The 19,835-nt window shown below is 42.5% G+C and overlaps 1 protein-coding gene across 1 annotated transcript in view; it reads left to right on the top strand.

Annotated features, from left to right (window-relative positions):
- The first annotated feature begins 264 nt into the window (after positions 1-264).
- rcor3 (REST corepressor 3) overlaps positions 265-19,835 on the top strand; it is a 46,112-nt gene continuing 26,541 nt past the window's right edge. Inside the window, exons 1-5 of the mRNA XM_030724645.1 lie at positions 265-388; positions 492-548; positions 8,023-8,100; positions 8,227-8,279; positions 15,489-15,650. Coding sequence (XP_030580505.1) covers positions 265-388; positions 492-548; positions 8,023-8,100; positions 8,227-8,279; positions 15,489-15,650 — 474 coding nt within the window. The remainder of the gene's footprint in view (positions 389-491; positions 549-8,022; positions 8,101-8,226; positions 8,280-15,488; positions 15,651-19,835) is intronic.

Genomic DNA, 19,835 nt, shown 5'->3' with positions numbered 1-19,835 from the left:
CACGCACACACACTGCTACAGCTTAAAGCAACACAGTTGTCTCGGAGGACTAAATTAAAATAAGAAGAGACTGCTCGGTTTTAAACATGGCGTATTTTAGCCTAAAGTAACGTTGTAAACAGTGCGAGTGACAAGAAGAGCGATACAGCGACACGGATAGAACTGCGGCGGCTGAGCGAACAGCAGCAAAAGAAAAAGGTCCCTCTCCTGCTGACATTTTATATCCTGACACAGCAGCCTAAATCGGTGAACCGGAGCGCGGAAATGCCGGGCATGATGGATAAAGGCTCGGAATATTTAGGAAAGGGTCGCTCAAATGGCACCAAAAGTCCGTCCAATGCCTCTAACGGGCATTTTTCTGACGAAAGCGGCAGCGACGACGAACACGGTGAGTATAGCCTCGAACAGCATCTTATCGCTCCCGATATCCACGTTTTGAATGTGAATAGTTGAATAAAACTGCTCCCATATTTATTGATTGTGTTTTCCAGATGTGGGGATGCGTGTTGGAGCAGACTTCCAGGCCACTATCCCCGAATTTGAGCCCGGTGAGGTTTTGTTTTTTATCTGAGTGACGAACCGTGGTAGCCTCGGTATATGTACAGTTACACCAACTGTAACTACGCTCACTGCTTAGTGTGTTGGTGGATTCAAACTGTGACAGCAGTGCTGGTTAAGAGTCAGATTTTCAGCCAGTGTGTGGTACCAGCGTGTTAAAAAGTCAGAGTAAAGACTGCGGAAACAAACGTGAACCACAGCTACTCAAACCTCGCTGACAACTTGGACGGTGTTTAAGATAATGAAAGGAGCGTGCATCAGCTGGTTTTATTGTGTATTTTAATGATCTGTTATGTTTCCTCCACAGAAGAACTCATTTTTTAATCATAATTATTACAATAATAACAATAATAAAGACACAACTACTATTTCATAATAATAGTTAATAATTAACTATTACTAATGTCATCCTTGATTGATCTGACAGACATTTTCTCAGTTTTTTATATAAACAATCAGACAGGTGGAAAAATGACACTCAAATGTCATCATGATTACAGATTGTTTGTGTTCAAAACCCTGATTGAATAGTAAATGGACTGGTTCTTATATAGTACTCTTCTCCTCTACTTGAGCACTCAAAGCGCTTATACAACATGCCTCATTCAGCCATTCACACAGACACTTTTTTCTACACCTTAGTGCTGTCTGTCTGCCGTTCACACTCTGATCAGAGAGCAGTGTGACTGCTGGGTTCAGTGTCTTGCCCAAAGATACTTTGGCATACAGACTGGAGGACCAACCAAAATGGGACATAGGTGCAACAGTTTATTGAAATATGGCCAAATATACATGCATACATACATACACACATACATGGAAATACATACATGGAAATATGAACGAAAAACATGAAAAATATGAAATATGAACCAAAAACATAGATCACTTTGTCTATTCAGTTTAATGCTTTAATGATTGGGTCCTCTAAAGTTTTAAAAGATAAATTGACAAGATTATGAAAATGGCTTTTACTGTATTTCCTTAATTATAGGGAAGAAAAAGGGCAGAGCGTTGTCCCAGTGAGCTTTCCTCTTTTAAGGGCTAGAATACTTTGTTAATAACTTCTATAATTACAGGGTATAGTGTTAATTTTAATGGAAATTCTTAGAAAAAGTCATAATTCAAAGAATTTTCATAGAATTCAGTAGGAGAAGTTTCATGAATACAGGACCTGGTCTCTGATACTGGTCAGGGGGCGAGGTCACCACATGTTGACCTCACTGCTAAAACACCTTGTCCAGTTTTTGTTGCATACCCCACCAAATATTTTGCAATAAAAGTCCCGTTAACAAATTATTGTATTTTGTTACAATAGTTACATTAAGTCTCGAGTTTTTGAGTACTGTAAAATCCCTAACAGCTATGCATGTCTGTGGATGTTAGCTAAAATATTAAGCATGTGTCACTCTTAATGAGTTATTTTATTATGTTTGCAGTTATTTAGTCATGTTGTTTTTTTGTTAACCTTCATTTTTAATTTGCACAGCTGTGACACCATGAGTGCATTGGGTTGTGTACTGATGTGATGCTCCATCATAATTTAACTGAGCAGCTAGGGGAAGACTGGATTTGTTCTTAAGCAGCTCTATCATTTCAAATGTTTCAGATTATATCTTACACATAAGACGTTTCACTGTCTCTTGGAGGCTTTAGGTTCAATTCCTCCATTTTGTCCTGTGGTGTCCCACAGGGCTTGGTTTTCAAGCCCCTGTTATTGTTTTTGTTTTGTCTGCTAGCTCACTGACAGATTATTGGAAGATTATTGAAACATCCAATTATTTTTCTCATTCAAATCACATAAGGTTTACTATTATCTAAAATTTCTGCAGCTCAGTGCAGATAAGACAAAGGTTCTGCTGTCCCAGAAAATGTGGTTCTACTAACCAAGAATTATCTAGGGTCCATGTCCTCTGCTGTTCCAGTTAATGTACATAACCTAGAGGTTATTTTTAAATGTTCTTTAATAGCCACCCACATCAAACAGCTCTCTAAACCATTTTTTTTTCCACCTGAGAAATATCAGTAAATTGATATCAGTAGTTTCTGGAGAGGAGCTAGAGATGCTTGCTCTTGCTTTCATCTCTTCCTGTATCAATTTCTGTAGTTCTATGTTTTCTTCATTCAGTAAATCTCCTCTGAATCGCCTTTAGGCAATTCAAAATGCTGCTCCAAGGCTGCTTACTAAGTCAACAAACAGTCCCATATCACCCAACTACTAATTTCCTACCACTGCCTCCTTGTAGCATTTTAGACCCAGTATAAAATCTTCACCCTTACCCACAGAGCATTACAGTCAGGCTCCCTATTATAGCTGAGCTTTTCCAAGTTCATTCTTCTGCTGTTTACTTGGGTCAAACAATCTGAAGTTGTTGGTTGTTCTGTGTACTTATTTAAGGACACATGGACTAAATGGTCTAGTTCTTATATAGCACTTTTCTACTCTGTCTGAGCACTGAGCACTTTTTAAAGCACGTATATAACATGTTTACATTTACCCCATTCGTACAAGCACTTCCATGATTAACTAAGCTAAGTACGTTTATTATCTAACATTCACGCTCCAACGCTTGCATCGGAGGGCAACTTACATTGGCATGCAGCCTGGAGTAGCCAGGCATCGAACCGCCAACCTTCCAATCAGTAGGTGACTTGCTCTACCTCCTGAGCTACAGCCACCCGGCGTGGTGACAGAGCCTTTGAGGCCATGGTGTCTGACCTTTGGTGCACACTGCCTGTTCACTCGAAGTTTGCTGAGTCTGTGGGATTTTAGAAAAGCCAGCTAAAGATGTATTTATTCCCTCAGGCACTTCATTAGCATGTTTTGTACCAATTCTGCTTTTGTGCAGTATATGTTTTGTCTGCTGTTAACTATGGTTTAATAATTGACCAGTTTTGTAATGTATATTTATGTTATTAAAAAACTATGTGTAAAATGAATTACTAATGTAAAAACATTAGTACATTTGATAGATTATATCAAATGTTTATTTATATACTCAACATAGAACAGAGTGCTACAAAAATAAATGATAAAATACAACAAAAGCAAAGACCCATCTCAATTAGACAAAAAGGTCCAGTCTCTGATTGTGTATATTATTTCCAAATCTGCAACCATGTACAGTGAAACAACACAACAAAAACAACACTTAACAAAATGAAAATTCAAATGTGCAAAACAAAAAGAAAAAGCAGCATCCCATTGACAGTTTTTGCAAGTCTAGCGAAGATTGGTATTCGGAAAAACCAAAGGTCTCGGCTTTGTGGGGTCGATCCTGTTTCTCCTTCCTGTTATGATCTGCCCTGTTTTGGAGAAGATTCTCTCTGAGGGGACAGATGTTGCTACAATATACACTCTATGTGCCATCACATGTGTACGACATGAGTAGACTGGACATTTGGTTTCCCACCAGCTCAGTGGGTCTGCAGTTCTCTGTAAAAGGGGCTCTTTGAGATATGATCTCACTTCCACCATTACATCTGCTGATGGCTTCCTTGAACTTTCACCAGTTGCTCATTTGTCAAAGAACCTCCAAACAGCAGATGCTTGTGGTTCCTCTTGTTCATGCTCTGTTGCTTCTTCTCCCTCTTGGCCCCCTGGCAGTGGACTTGACTGGCTGGATCTTGCTGCTGCTGCAGTTATTCTCTGAAGAGCTTCATCAGCTACTCTATTTTCATTGAAGGCCATTCTGCATAATTCTGTGGAATCTTCTTTCCATGGATGCACAGAGAGCATCCACTAACTCAGGGGTGGGCAAACTTTTTGACTCTGGGGCCACATTGACTTTTTGAAATTTGACAGATGGTCTGGGCCAGCACCAGATACATACACATCAAACATAAACATAAACATAAAATGCATGTGTGTGTGTTTGTGTGTGTGTGTGTGTGTGTGTGTGTGCATGTGTGTGAGTGTATGGACAGCAGGGCCTGGGCCTGTGGTTCACTGAGCCTTGGCACCTGTGGGACATGGTTGCGGAGGGTGGGAGTCACCCCTCCCTATCACTCCCTATCGCTTCCTGCTGCTTCCTGCTGGTTGCCACTGCTGCCCCTGGAGTGTCGGGTGCCCGTGGGTCCCGGGGTTCGCGGCTGGATGTCTTGGCGTGGTTCTTGGCCCGCTCCCTTGGCGGTTGTGGCCTGGGGGTGGCTCGGGCCTCTTTGGCGTGGGGGGGGCTCTGCTGGGTGTCGGGCGGTTCTCGGGCGCCTGGGGCCCTGGGGCCTCATTCGCGGCTCGTGCGGGGGATGCCGGCCCGCGGCGGGGGTTGGCTGCTCATTGCCTCTGGCTGTCTGGACTCTTGCCGTTTGGCCGTGGGGGGGTCCGTCTGGGGTCTCCCTCCTTCCTCCTCTGGGGTGTGTGCGCAGTTGCCATCGGGATGTGTGGCCTCTCGTCTTCTGATGTCCTGGTGGGCCGTGGATAGGCCGCGTCCCCTGGGTCCTTTCCCGTTCGCCTCTGGATCACGAGGGGCATGATTGCAGTTTCCTGCCTCCATTGGTGAGTACGTTCCATGACAGAGGCACATACACACATTACTTGCAAGCAACAGCAGGATTATGTGTGTGTATGGGTGTATGTGTATGTGTGTGCAGGTGTAGATATGTGGATATCATTCTTTGATTATTCTTTTCTCACCTTTGTTTTGTTTTTGTTTTTCTTTCTCACTCCTTTTTGTACCCTTTTCTTTCTGCCTGTCACGCCTGGTATAAATAAATAAAATCAAATCAAAATACAAACTAAATACATGCTAACAAGTGTAGCCTATTGTAAAACTTAAAGAGCTATTCTTGGAAAAGCAAATATGTTTGGTACACCAGCGTATTCGGATCATATTCTGAGTGCGAAAACTGCCAGACATGACAGGCTAAAAAAAAACAAACAAAAAAAAAACCATAAAAAAAGGCATTACAGCCATTTAGTTTTAGTGGGAACAGTGTTGTTTTTGCCAGTGCATCGAAGTCTGGTGTTTGTTGTAGCAATTCTCAGAATCCTCGACATCAGTCATAATTATGATATAATTTGATTTGGGCAATTCTGTACCAATCTTTGGTGGCCGGATTAAAAAGTCCACTGGGCCAGGTGTGGCCCCCAGGCTGTAGTTTGCCCACCCCTGCACTAACTCCTTCACTTTCCCTGTGGTCTGGTGCTGAAAAAGAGTAAACAATAAGTGTTCAACTATATCATATCATATCATATCATATCATATCATATCATATCATATCATATCGGCAGCACGGTGGCGCAGTGGTTAGCACTGCTGCCTCACAGTTAGAATACCATCTGGAAGGCCTGGGTTTGATTCTGCCCAGGCCTCTCCCTCTCTCTGTGTGGAGTTTGCATGTTCTCCCCGTGCTTGCGTGGGTTTCCTCCGGGTACTCTGGTTTCCTCCCACATTCCAAAGACATGCACTTACTGAGGTTAGGTTAATTGGCTACACTAAATTGCCCATAGGTGTGAATGTGAGTGTGAAAGGTTGTTCGTCTCTCTGCGTTGGCCCTGCGACAGGCTGGCGACCTGTTCAGGGTGTACCCTGCCTCTCGCCTTATGACAGCTGGGATAGGCTCCAGCCCCCCCACGACCCTGAACAGGATGAGCGGAAGCAGATGGATGGATATTATATTATATTATGTCTAATCTGCTTCTCATACTAATAATGCAATAAATAACAGCTAATACACATGATAACTGAATAATAATAACATAAGATTTGTAAATGGACTAGTTCTTATTTAGCGCTTTTCTACTCAGTATGAGCACTCAAAGCGCTTATACAACCTGTTTGCATTCACCCATGCACTCCCATTCATACAAGCACTTCCATTTTTACGAAGCTAAGTGCTTTTAATTAACTAACATTCACACGCATTCATACTCCGACAGAACGGTCGGAGAGCAACTTGGGGTTAAGTATCTTGCCCAAGGATACATTGGCATGTAGCCTGGAGTAGCCAGGATTCGAACCGCTGACCTTCCGATCAGTAGGTGACCTGCTCTACCTACTGAGCTACAGCCACCCAGTACAGTACACTGTACCTGTCTGTGCTGGTCTCTGCAGTGACCTGCTCAAAGGGCTCCAGAACATAGCAGGCCTCCTGCAGTACCTCCCATTCCTCTTGGCACAGAGGATCAACAGGTGCATTGATAACAGCCTGGGTGGAGATGACTGCATCCTTCATGTCCAGAATCCGTTTTAGCATATGGATTGTCAGTTGTTAGACACACAACTGTGGCCTTTCTGACCCTTTTTAGGAATGAAGCACGTTCTCTGCCATACAGGCCTGGGATAATTTTCTGGGAAAGTGTTTTCCTGCTTGGAAGTGCATACATTGGATTAAGAGCATGAGTATAATTTCTGAATCGTTTGTCTTCCACAACTGGAACTGGCTGAAAATCTTGTGCAGTTATTTTAGCCAGTTCTTCATCAATTATCTTTTGTTTGGCTGGGGTTGTAGCCTTTTGCAAAAGTGGTGGTTGTAGTGGTGTACTGGGTGAAGACATTGTAGCAGCAGTAACAGTTGCAGTAGACACACTGGCACCTTCATTAATATCAGGCTGTCTTGCTTGTCTTTGCTCTTCTAATTGCACAGATGGATGAAGAGTTTGCATATGCCTCTGTGGTTGTTTGTGGAGCCTGCTCGATATGAAGTTGTAACTTTGCACAGTCTACACTCTGTCTTTGAACTGTCACATTAAAATGTGTCCAGAGTTTACTATGCTTCGCTCACTCATTTTCATCAGGGTGTAGCCTCTGTCTATGTAAAGCTCTTTGCTGTCTGCGAGCGAACTCTCCCTCTCTGTGTCTATATCCCCTCCCCTCTCGCTCAGTGTAGACACACAGATGCTGCCACACATCTTCACGTGCAGCTTTCATGAAAAAAAAACCCAAAAAACAACTGGAACGGCTGACAATCAGGAGCCGGCTCCCATCGTTCACTTTTAGAGCTGGGTTGTTCGCGACCGGCCCATCAACTCCTGGAGAAGGCACCCTTCAAACCTGAGGCAGCTCGAACAGTTTGCTCGTGGGGAGTGGACCAAAATTCCCATCGACAGAAATCTCATTGAGAGTTACAGAAATCACTTGATTGAAATGATTGGCTCAAAACATTTCAACAAAACATTAAGTTAAGGCTACCATCATTTTTGTCCAAGCCAGTTTCATTAGTTTGTTTTTTAAAATAATTCTGTTAAATTATGTTGTTGTGAGTAGAGTAAAAAGGCGCTATATAAAAACCAGTCCAACCACAATTCAAATTCAGTGTCTTAGTTATTTTCAGTACATTTTTATTCATTATTACTTTTGTCAGTTTCAAGTTATTTCAGTGACTGTTGTGGGTTTTTCTCTCTTTAACCAAAGGATACCATCAATTTTGTCCTCATCTGTAATTTGTAAAGTGTTAAGTTAGCATCAGCTGAATAAAAGCTGTTGTTTTCATAAACTTTTTTCTGTGATGTTTGTCTATATCCAGGTGCCACCAAGTACACAGAAAAAGACAGTGAAGGGATGCTGGTTTGGTCTCCCTATCACACCATCGTTGACTCCAAACGTAATGCTAACTCATCAATTTGACTGAGAATATTTAGTTCATCTTCTGTAGTTCTGTGACACGGCAAATCAGACCCATTTGACTGTGTGTGTGTGTGTGTGTGTGTGTGTGTGTGTGTCTCCACAGTTGATGAATACATCGCTATCGCCAAAGAGAAACATGGATACAATGTGGAGCAGGTGAGCTTTTTAGCAGCTGAGTTTTCTTTCAAAAGTGGAACAAAGTTTGAGTGAATATGGAGAGAATCTGTAGAAGAAAAGTATGAATGTGATCCTTCCCCTAGTGACAAGCTGGTTTAATAGCTGGTAGGGAAAATTCTTAAGTTAGTGTCTTTAAACAACTAAAAAATATTGAAAAGGAGTGTAGAAAACATGTTAGAAATATATTTTCTATTATATACTGTCACAGATTACTTTTATTAACATGCCAACTTATCCATCTCAGTCACATCATTTTTCAGTCAAACTGAAACAGCTGGGTTGGAAAGCACCCACAATGTGATAGCCTGAGGCTGTACACAAAATCACTCAGACATTTAGTAAACCTCACCTAGCAGACACTGTATGGAGTGACACAATAGTTATGTTGGTCCCAAACTATCTGTAAGCTGTATAATCACAAGACAAAAAAAGAAAGTCACTTTTACTTTGTGCAGTTCTGAGTCACAATGGCATGCTGGCTTTAACATTTAGAACAGGCAGGAGGGGTCATTTTGACTCCATCCTGCAGTAATGGCAAAGAAGCCATTTCTCAAACAAGTTAAGGGATGATTCACAAATATCGACATTTCCAGAGCGTACAAAGGGTACACTTTTTCAACCCCCCCCCCCCCCCCCCCCCCCAGGAAATAAAAAGGTATACAAAGAAAATGTTAATCTTTTTTCATGACATTTAATTTCACCTGGTTCTTTGGTATTGTAATGTAATAGGAAGTATTAAAACTATGGAACCCCACAGGGGACATGGGAGGAAAAAAAAGATGTACTTTTGTGAGATCTCACAAAACTTTTTAATTTTAGGCCGTGCACTTCCTTGTTAATCTTGATACGGTAGCGCCCCTCAGGACGTTGAAAGGATCGGCGAGAGATTGCAGGAAAAGTCGCCTTTAATTTATAATTCAGCGGTTCCTGTGGGCCGTAACCAAAACTGTACAGGCATGAAGGAATGAACCTGACTGACTGTCTCACTCTCACTGCTTCACTCGATCACCAGAAACACACACAGCGCTGCCCCGCCCCCCCTTCTCCTCTCAGCCACTCAGCTCATAAACAACTACAGTGATGGAGGACACACTCCTATTCAACAATATCATATATAAATTAAAAGTTCAAGCTGAGTGTGTGTGTGTGTGTGTGTGTGTGTGTGTGTGTGTGTGTGTGTGTGTGTGTGTGTGTGTGTGTGTGTGTGTGTGTGTGTGTGTGTGTGAGAGAGATCTTGCAAAAGTACATCTCTCTTTTTTCTCCTGTTTTTTTTTTCTCCCATGTTCCTTGCGGGGTTCTGTAAAAACACATCCTGGTGTTGAAAAATTCTGTCAATCTTGGTATCAAATATGCTCTTTCCTATCTATTAAAAGATTTTATTGTTACACTAATAAAAATGCAGCCATCCATTCTCTTCCGCTTATCCTTTTCAGGATTGTGGGAGGGCTGGGGCCTATCCCAGCTCTCATAGGTCGAGATGCAGGGTACACCCTGTAATTAACAGATATACCGTTATATTAGAATTTATAGAGTGGAATAAACTCATTTAAATTTTAATGTGAATGTGTACTGTACTGCATGTACACAAAATGTACACGCCGCCACACTGTACACAGTGGCAGTGGAGCGATTTGTCATCTGAATAGCTGGTCTTGTGCCAAAAAGTGATTTCCAGTATTTGTCTATAAAAATTATTGCTGGTATCAATTCATTTTGAGTGATAAAGAACATTTCTGTCACATGGTAGAAGCTGCAGTCAGTTTTTGGCAAAGTGAATTTCATATTGTAGCGATTCTGTTAAAGTTAGATGGTTCTGTGCAGATGTTCTGTGATTTCCCACTGTATTGTTGGTACTTGAACTTGTGTGTGCACACGAGGGGGAGGGAGAGAGTGAGTCAGAGCTGGAGTCCCATTTTGTTGTTGTTTTTGGCGTAGTTGCGGCACACAGCAACCATTTAACTGTTAATAAAAGGGCAACTTTTGCTGACAATCTCTCGCCATCTACTTCAATGTCTTAACAGACGCTACAGCACAGCATTGCCTTGGGGCAACAGAAATTTTTTCTAAGCCCCATGACCAGTACATGACTTAAATGATACAAACCAATCAGAATGTTTTAAAAAAGGATTAAATTTCAGTACGACAACATGTTGGAGTCACTATCAAGCATGATTTGAAGGCGGGACATCCTTTTCTGACACATTGTCTAAGCAGCACATGGTGTGAGAAGAAGGTGAGAATAATTGCACTAGTAATCATTAAAAATGACATAAATCCAAAATAAAAAATAACAGGTGTGTTCATAAAGTTGTAGAGAGGGATTTTGTCAGGTATTGTGAACTTTTTTTATTTTGCATTTTCAGAAATTGAGTTTTTCTTTTCATTGCCTCAGGGCAGCATTGTGCAGTAAGGGGTACTTCTAGAGGGAGACTCATAAGTTTGAGCGTAGGGTACCTTAGGTAAGGTAAGCTAACCCTAACACTCAAAAAAGTGTTACCACTGCCTTTACTTTGACATACATGGCAGTGATAACATGCTGGCTGCTATACAGACTGGACTGCACCGAGAATGGGATGACAAAAACATGCATGTGTATGGATTCAAATCCCAAATTGCACAAAGTGTGTGCAGTTCTGTGCAAAGTCTGTACAAATCAAAAAAAGAAAAGCGAGCGAGAACATATCTGGAGAAGAAGCAGTATGAGGAGAAGAGGAAGTAGCAGGGACCCATGGCCCCCATTCCTAATCATGATATCCACTTGGCCAAATATATGTGATTCAAGATACTCAAAGATGCTTTACAATTTCATGCACACCTCAATCATACTTGGTGGTGGTAAGCTACTAATGCAGCTACAGGCACCCCGGGGCAGTCTGACAGAAGCGTGATTGCCAATTCCCTCTGACCACCACCAAACACAACCATATTCACACTTAGGTAATGGGGGTTAAGTGTCTTACCCAGCAACAGCATGCGCTCAGACAAGGACTTGAATCAGCGACCCTTTGGTTGCAAGGTGAGCACCTACCCGCTGCACCACTGCCACTCTCAGTGCACAAAGGAAGATGGAGGGTTAATGCACGGGAACACCAAAAGCAATGTGTATAAAATGTAATGGGCACCTCTGTTTTACAGAATAGAATAACTGAAGTTTCACCCACAGAATGACAGCAATGTCTCACAACATGAGTGTCAACATGGCATGACAATGGGCCATACGAACCTGAGCCTATATCAAATCATATGGAAATATGTTTCAAGTGTTTTTCAGTTCTTTGTTTCATCATTTGTTGACATTTTTGGAAACACTGTTGGTGTTTTTATTGCTCTGTAACAGTTGCCTTATGATCTATGAGTTAGTAATTTTCTCTGTAGTTTTATACCATTGTTGCACAACCTTGTGCCTAGGCAATGAAAAAATGTTTTGGGGTGGGGGGGTCTGAAATAAAAAAAAAAAGGGCAATTAAATGGCCCAAAGTGAATCAGTAAATGATGTTGAATAATTTTCAGCATGGACCATCACAGTGTGTTCAGTAGAGGGTGAGGGTAAGAACAAGTCATTTATTCATTTTATATATAAGCCCTTCATAAATCCTGTGCATCAGTATATTTACCAATATAAGCAAAGAAAAAACATAAAAAAAAAAATACTAGAAAAACACCTCTTTGACACAACACCGGAAGCCTGAAAACTCCGCTGTTACTGTGTTTTGTGTACATACAGCGCTTGTACTGCGTCCCTTCATGCGCTGTGGCATCGCCCGGACCTCGCTTCAGCACCAAGTGGGACAGCACACACACCCGGACCTCGATTTGTCCTTTAGCGACTTCTAGCGATTTTTGAGACAGCCGACAGTGAGTATTGTTGCACAAAAGTTGGCAACAGTGCCGGCTGCCGATCGCCAGATTACGCACAAATATCCGGGCCAACATAGATGAAAATAGGCCAGGAACATGTAGAATAAAATCCATCATCGTTTTCTGCGGTTTACTGCGTACGGTTTCCATTTTTGGAACATTGTTTCACTTCTTGCTGAATTTATCTCGAGCAGCTTCGGCTGCTTTCCACACCTGCTGTGCCGCAGTCACAGCGTGTTCCTGTTTAATATTGTCAGTAGAGTCATTTTGTGAATCGATGATGGCCTATTTTAGAGAATTCAATGAGGCCTTTAAACTGATCTGCCAGACCGGAGGCCATATCGCTGCAAACCACGCAATGGTGCAGTGGAGTGGATGCCTCGGCCATCAGCACTCAAACTACACAGACCAACTGACATTTTCTAACTATTTGAAAATTGTACCGTCGTACACTTTTGATAAAAGCATGGATTGAAATCTCAAAGTGATGCAGAGAAAGAAAGGGTTTAATTTTGGCCAGTTGTCTTACCTGATAAAAGTTGAATTTGACTGTTTTCATTTGTGCATCAAGTTTAAAGAACAGCTCAGGACTTAAGCTGTGCGTAGTGTCATTCATCCAATGCACAGGTCGAAGTTTGGAAATCTTGTTTTCAGCAGAGCCACGGTATCTAAGACAGTCTGACAGGTTGGGTTAAATTGAGAGGTGAGTGCCTCCACATCTGAATTTAAACCAAGACACTCAGAAGGGCTGATGACAGCGTGTCAAAAAGACAAATGTCGAGAACAACGGTTATATGGTCAGAAAAAGCAGCCTCACAAACTTCTAAGTTAGAAACAATAAAACCATAAGTTAAAAACGAGTTCAAGAGTGTTCCCACGCTCCTGCGTTGGACTAGACACAGATTACAAAGTTAAAAGAGTCAATAAGATGTAAGAAATCTTTGGCCAATGGTTTCAAAGGACAGCATACGTGAATGTTAATTCAATTCAGTTCATTTATTTATATAGCACTAACTCCCTTTTAACAGGAAGAAACCTCCAGCAGAACCAGGCTCAGGGAGGGGCAGTCATCTGCTGTGACCGGTTGGGGCTGAGGGGAGAGACAGGACAAAAGACATGCTGTGGAAGAGAGCCAGAGATTAATAATAACTAATGATTAAATGCAGAGTGGAGTATAAACAGAGTGAAAAGAGATGAATTAAAAGGAACACTCAGTGCATCATAGGAACCCCCCCATCAGTCTAGGCCTATAGCAGCATAACTAAGGGGTGGTTCAGGGTCACCTGATCCAGCCCTAACTGTAAGCTTTATCATAAAGGAAAGTTTTAAGCCTAATCTTAAAAATAGAGAGGGTGTCTGTCTCCTGAATCCAAGCTGGAAGCTGGTTCCACAGAAGAGGGGCCTGAAAGCTGAAGGCTCTGCCTCCCATTCTACTCTTAAGTTGTTAAATGTTAAATCACCAACTATTAAAACCCGGTCATAGTTCGGCATTATTCCTGCCAGGAAATCAGCAGAATGACCAATAAAGACTTTGTAGTACCTGGATGGTCTGTATACAACAGCACATAACACCAAAGTTCAAATAAGTTCATTTCAAATCTGGAATAAGATATTGTTAGTTTAACCTGTTTACACTTATGTTGTTCTTTGTAAATGGTCACTGTGCCTTGCCTGAGCGAGTGTCCGCAGATTTTGTAGATTCACCCTGCGTTCACAGAGGTAGGGAAAGGAGAGCTCTATCGGTTTCACTTCATCCGCGCTAACCACAGGAACCAAGGAGGAGGCAATTGGATCCAAGCAGCACCACAAAATAACAAAATGCTGATCCAGTATCTCCAGGAAAGCATGCAAAACTGGCTTTAAGTTTTGTCAACCTGCCACTGCGTTTCACACGATGTCTGCGCCTTCTGGGTGCAGGTGGTGCCAGAAGGTGGTGGAGGTAAGCCAGTATACTTAAGAGAAGCAGGAGTAGAAAGTTTTTTGCCTGTCCTGACTGAACGTCCCAAATATTTTCATGATTGACAAATATTTAGCAATGTTTCGCAATCGGAAACTAGCAGAAAATTTCAGCGTAACATTCAGTGTAACAAGCGACCAAAACAGCAGGAGAACGACCACAGTTTGCACAGACAGATGGCAGGCCACAGACATCGGTGCCATCCTAATCTAGTCTGTAATCAAAGGAAGTGACTGACAGTGTGACAGCTGCGTTACTGTGCACAGGTATATTGCAATATTACCTGATATTGTTGCAATTACTGATTTTCAGCAGATCAGACAGACCGGAGTACATATAAACGCCACACCGAAAGGTCCCAGCCAAGGGGGATTCGAGCCCAGCACGGTGGCTTATAAAATTCAAAGCATAAATCATATGCATTAAAAACATAAGGGGTGGCTGTAGCTCGGGAGATAGAGCAGGTCACCCACTAATCAGAAGGTTCGTGGTTTTGTTCCTTGGGCAAGATTCTGAATGTCAAGTTGCTCTCCGATGCAAGCGTTGGAGTATGAATGTGTGTGAATGTTAGGCAATAAAAGCACTTAGCTTAGTTATATATGGCAGTGCTTGTGTGAATGGGTAAAAGGCCTGGGCCAAGCTGAATTTGAACTCAGACCTTCTTGCTGTTTAGCAACAGAGCTAACCACCGTAAAACCACGTTGTGGTGGTTCTACTGTTAATAGTTTTGCACTTGGGTATTTTTCATTTGGTATGATGATTCTAGACTGCCCAGAATCTTTTCCGCAAGCACCATTTGAGTGCTTTAGCTGTTACCGTAAGAATTAGGTTAACTAGGCTATTGCCATTGTTTATAGTTCATGAAAATATCCTCTTAGTCAATTACACAGCAGGACAGTTGTTATGAACTTGGTTTTACTGCAGGTTGATTTTTTTTCAGACCATGTGCTTATTTATCTGTAAAATAATGATTTTATCCACAGCTGGAGAATGACAGCTGGTGTATGACTGCCATTAGGTCATTTTTTCACACTCATGTAGACAACAAAAACATGAAATATTGGTAGCTGAAGGAGGCTGAATAGAGGGTATTCTGTATCTGCTCAGTCAGGGAAGAGTTAGGCTTTTTGTCAGTCACCACCTAAATCATGAAAAAATGTAATTATCAAAATTGGAGCAAACGTCTTGCGTGGGCTGTACCTTACAGGGAGCCATGCTATGTGTCAGATAATTGCATTAAAAATGCTCTACAAAAGACCCCATCATTTTAACATGGGATAGACTGGGTGGCCAAGTGGTATCATTTTTTTAAACTAGGTTTAAAAAGTTTATGGTTTGTATTTTGGTAATTGTGTTTGTGTGTGTGTGTGTAGGCTCTTGGCATGCTTTTCTGGCACAAACACAACATTGAGAAATCTTTGGCTGACCTGCCAAACTTCACCCCATTCCCAGACGAGTGGACGGTAGAGGACAAAGTTCTTTTTGAGCAGGCCTTCAGCTTCCATGGAAAGAGCTTTCACCGCATCCAGCAGATGGTAAGCATTTAACACAACAGCAATATCAGTTTCTCTGACATTATTAAATTAATGTCAGAATGCATTAATATAATAAGTTTTGAGGTACTGCTACATAGTGTATCTCGAGTATTTGAAAATTTTCTGCTACTCAGTACTACTTGGAGTTCCTGGACACAAGGAGACACAGGAGTAAGAGTTCAGGCAGTTTATTTAAAGACAGATGATGATACATTGATGATAGTATGAATCCAGAGAGGGGTTTGTCAAGGCTGGCAGGTGAATGATTCAGCAGGTTTTCCTGTCCCCTCCCAGAATACAGCTCTCAATCTTCACTCCCAAATAACACTCTCCTCTTAATCTGTCCCAAACACGATTCCTCTTTCCAAGTCATGGGGCATCTGAATGCAGAAAAGGCAGGCAGACACAAACTTTTAGTTTGCCCCTAAAAGGTTCTACACAATAGTGGTATTATGCGGGACTCACCTGGATGGCAGTTCAACTTGGCAGTGTCTGCCCAATGGATCGCCTGCGATCTCATGGTCGATGGGACATAGTTGATTGCATGGGATCAGGTTCGGTCTGTTGAACTGTTCTAACCAGGGATTCTATTTCCCTTGTGACCCCTCCAATCACACAGGGAGGAGGTAGGACATGTTCCCTGAAGCAGAGAATTCCACAACAGGGTGTCTGGTTTCATGTTGCAAGACCAAGGACTGTAATGTTAAAGTTGAAACAAGTGAAAAACAGGGCCCGCCTGGCTTGACGTGGGTTCAGTCCTTTCGGTGACCAAAGGTAGGCCAAGTTCTTGTGGACAGTCCATACCACAAACAGTTCTTTCAAGCCCCTGAGACAGTGTCTCCACTCCTCTAATGCCATCTTGATAGCCTGCAGCTTCAGATCCCCAAAACCATCATTTTGCTTTGCAGAAAATAGATGAGAGAAAAATGCACAAGGGTGCATGTTTTCATTATGTTGTTGTGAGAGAACTGCTCCTACTCCAATGTCGGAAGCATCAGCCTCCACGATGAATTGTTTTGATATGTTGGGCTAGTTCAATACAGCTTAGTGGGCAGACACCTTGGCAGGATTCACCTTTACCTATCCCAAGTATTCAATTCAGTTTCATTTATATAGTCCTTTAAGAAATATCTTATTCTCAAGGAGGCATTGTAATACCTGGCAGATGTGCTGCTGATGTTCCTCGAGGTCCTTTGAGAAAATCAGGTTCTCAGAGGTAGATGAAGACAGAACAGTTGAGGAGGTACCGGAGCATGTCATTCACAAGGGCCTGAATGATGGCTGGGGTGTTTGTGGAGCCAAATGTACGGTGGCCCAGAGGTGTCAGGTCAAATACAAAAGCCGCAACACAAATACAAAACCCACAACACAAATACAAAAGCTGCAACACAAATGCAAATGCTGCAACGGATATAGAAAACCACAATGGAAGTGACGCAACATAAGTTCTTTCTTGTTTTTTTTTTCAGAACTTTCAATAAAGACGGTAATTGTAATGAACAACTCAAGGAGTCTGTGGAGACGATTTAATAGAATATAGTTGAAGTTATAGCTTCCAATTCGGGAGTTTCTGAGCGATTAAGTCTCCTTTTTTGCGTCGTACTGTCGCTAAGCAACGCAAGTTATCTGAAATTGCTTCATTGTGTCGCAGAGAGACTCCCACAGCCACCTTTCATCCCGAAGCCCTGCTGGGACTTCAACCTGTACTTTTCATGAACTTGACAGATTTCCTCAAGTAGCTCACGGCACCTGTGTGATAAAGAACGTCACCAAATTCATGAACTATTTCATCCGAAACTGCCGGTGATTTAAATCTTTGCCACTAAAAAGTTCACTGTCTGTGTTGCGGTGCTTAATGACACGTTCTGTCTGCTGTGTGACGCAGTGATGCACTGTCAGCTCACCTGTGCAGGTCTCCCTCTGCTTCTTCTCCCATATCGAACATAGCAGGCGAGGAAAAGAAACACACAATTTACCTCCGATGTTAGCAATCAGGTCCTTTGCATTGCTCCTGTTTCTAAAGATCCATTCTCCACTTTTCATTTGGCCTTTTTTTTTTTGCGGGGGGGGGGGGGTCAGGCTAGCTTAAATGTAAAACGTGATGATTGTTGTTTTTATCGGCTGATAACTGATCATTGTGTCATTGTCAACGGAAAATGAGTTTGTGCACAGGTCTTGGCCTGCGCGGCAGCTGTTCAGTGCATTGTGGGATTTGTAGTATACGGTGGGAGCGCAAGTTGCCCGCTAGCCATTAATAATAGGGAAATGAAATCATCTTACGGACGTATAAAATTATATCGCGACCCAGATGTGGCCGCGGACACTGAGCCTGACACATGTGCTCTAGCTGCTGCGTCTCTCGACTATCGTCTCTGTCAGCAAGCAAAGCATCTCTTCCTGTTGTTTCATTCAACAGGCACTGTTACTTATGTTGCAGGTTGCGTCACTTCTGTTGTGGTTTTCTATTTCCATTGTGGCTTTTGTATTTGTGTTGCGGCTTTTGTATTTGTGTTGCGGCTTTTGTTTTTGTGTTGTGGGTTTTGTATTTGTGTTGCGGCTTTTGTATTTGACCTGACACCTCTGGGCCACCGTACAAATGGCATGGCCAAACACTCAAAGCGGCCGAGATGGTTGTTAAACACTGTCTTCCATTCGTCCCCCTCCTGCCTCAGGATGCTGTTTCTGCAGCCTTGCTGTGACAGAGTGGATCCTCTCACATGCAGATACCTGTCACCTGGTATTCTTTTGATACGTCATTAGTCCTTTTTTTTTTTTTTTTCTTCTGTGTTTTTGTGTGTGTGCATGCGTGTTTGTATCTGTGCAGACTTGAGGACATGCAATCTTTCACAAATCAAAAGTGGTGAACTTGACTCATGAAGGAATTGTTGCCAGATAAATTTTAGGGAAGGTCACCAGCAAAATGCACCTCTGTGAAACCCAGCAACCAGACACCTACACAAGGATAAAGAAACTAACAGAAGCAAAACCAGGCAGTGTGGTGATTTTGAAGATGCACCCACTCTCATCAAAGTCACCAGAATCACCAGAGCAGCTTGTCTAATGTACGTCCTTTAGAGCAGCTTGACTTCTCTGCATCCTATACTGCAACTATTCTGCTTACTGTCCAGCAGCCTGACTGCTGCGCATCCCATACAGCACTTTGACTGCTCTGTGTTATATACAGTAGCCTGACTGCTCTGCTTAATATACACTAGCTTGACTACTGTGCATCTTATACAGCAGCTTGACTGCTGTGCATCCTATACAGCAGAGGTTCCCAACCCCCGGGCCCTGGACCAGTACTGGTCCATATGTTATTTGGTGTCACTACTAAAATTAAACCCTCGCATTTATGAGCAAAAATATGAGATTATAAAATTTGCAGAAACAAATCCAGAGATGAAGCAGCTGCAGCAAAATTTGATATTAGACCCCAAACTGGAAGAATAGGATTTTATTTGACTTACACTGAAGACGGAATTTTTTTACAAGTCAGATGAAATTTGAATCTGACTGAGGCGATTTCTACTGTATTTATGTATGTTATTTTGAAGGCATGTTTAAATGTTACCATGATGATCAGAGAGCACTGTGGGCAGAGAGAATGTTATTCTGCTGTGGCGCGATGTTAGGAGGACGCTGCTGATAGAGTTATTATTAAACCGGTCCGTGGCTCAGAAAAGGTTAGGGACCACTGCTATACAGCATCTTTACTGCTCCGCTTACTTCACAGCAGCCTGACTGCTGTGCGTCTTATGCAGCAGCTTGACTGCTCTGCATTCTATACATCAGATTGAATCCACTTGAGCCCAGAGACCCCAAGAGGCTGCAAACTACATCAAAGCCACTGAGCCCTGCCACCAAGACCCACCCGCCTTCACCCACAGGCCACACAAACTGTGGATTAAGGGTGAAATAAAAGCAAGTGACTGCAGGTAAGTGGAGCAACAGAGGAGAGGAGCAGGGGGAGGAATCAAGACTGTCAGATACACAGCCAGGATCCATGCATACAATCGCCAGCTCATGCTAGACAAAGGTGACCGTGGTCAGCCATCTCAGCCTCTCCCCAACCCCAAGTAGGGCTAGCCTCATCCCACCCCATGAAACCCAGACCAGACCCCATAGTAGCATCTGTGAGTTCAGACCCTTTATTAAAAATGCTTAATTAAGATTAGAGAAAAACCA

Source organism: Archocentrus centrarchus, unplaced genomic scaffold (genome assembly GCF_007364275.1).
Source record: "Archocentrus centrarchus isolate MPI-CPG fArcCen1 unplaced genomic scaffold, fArcCen1 scaffold_38_ctg1, whole genome shotgun sequence".
Classification (NCBI taxonomy): domain Eukaryota; kingdom Metazoa; phylum Chordata; class Actinopteri; order Cichliformes; family Cichlidae; genus Archocentrus; species Archocentrus centrarchus.
Note: the sequence above shows the minus strand (reverse complement) of the source record. Positions and strands in the feature narration are given on the sequence as shown.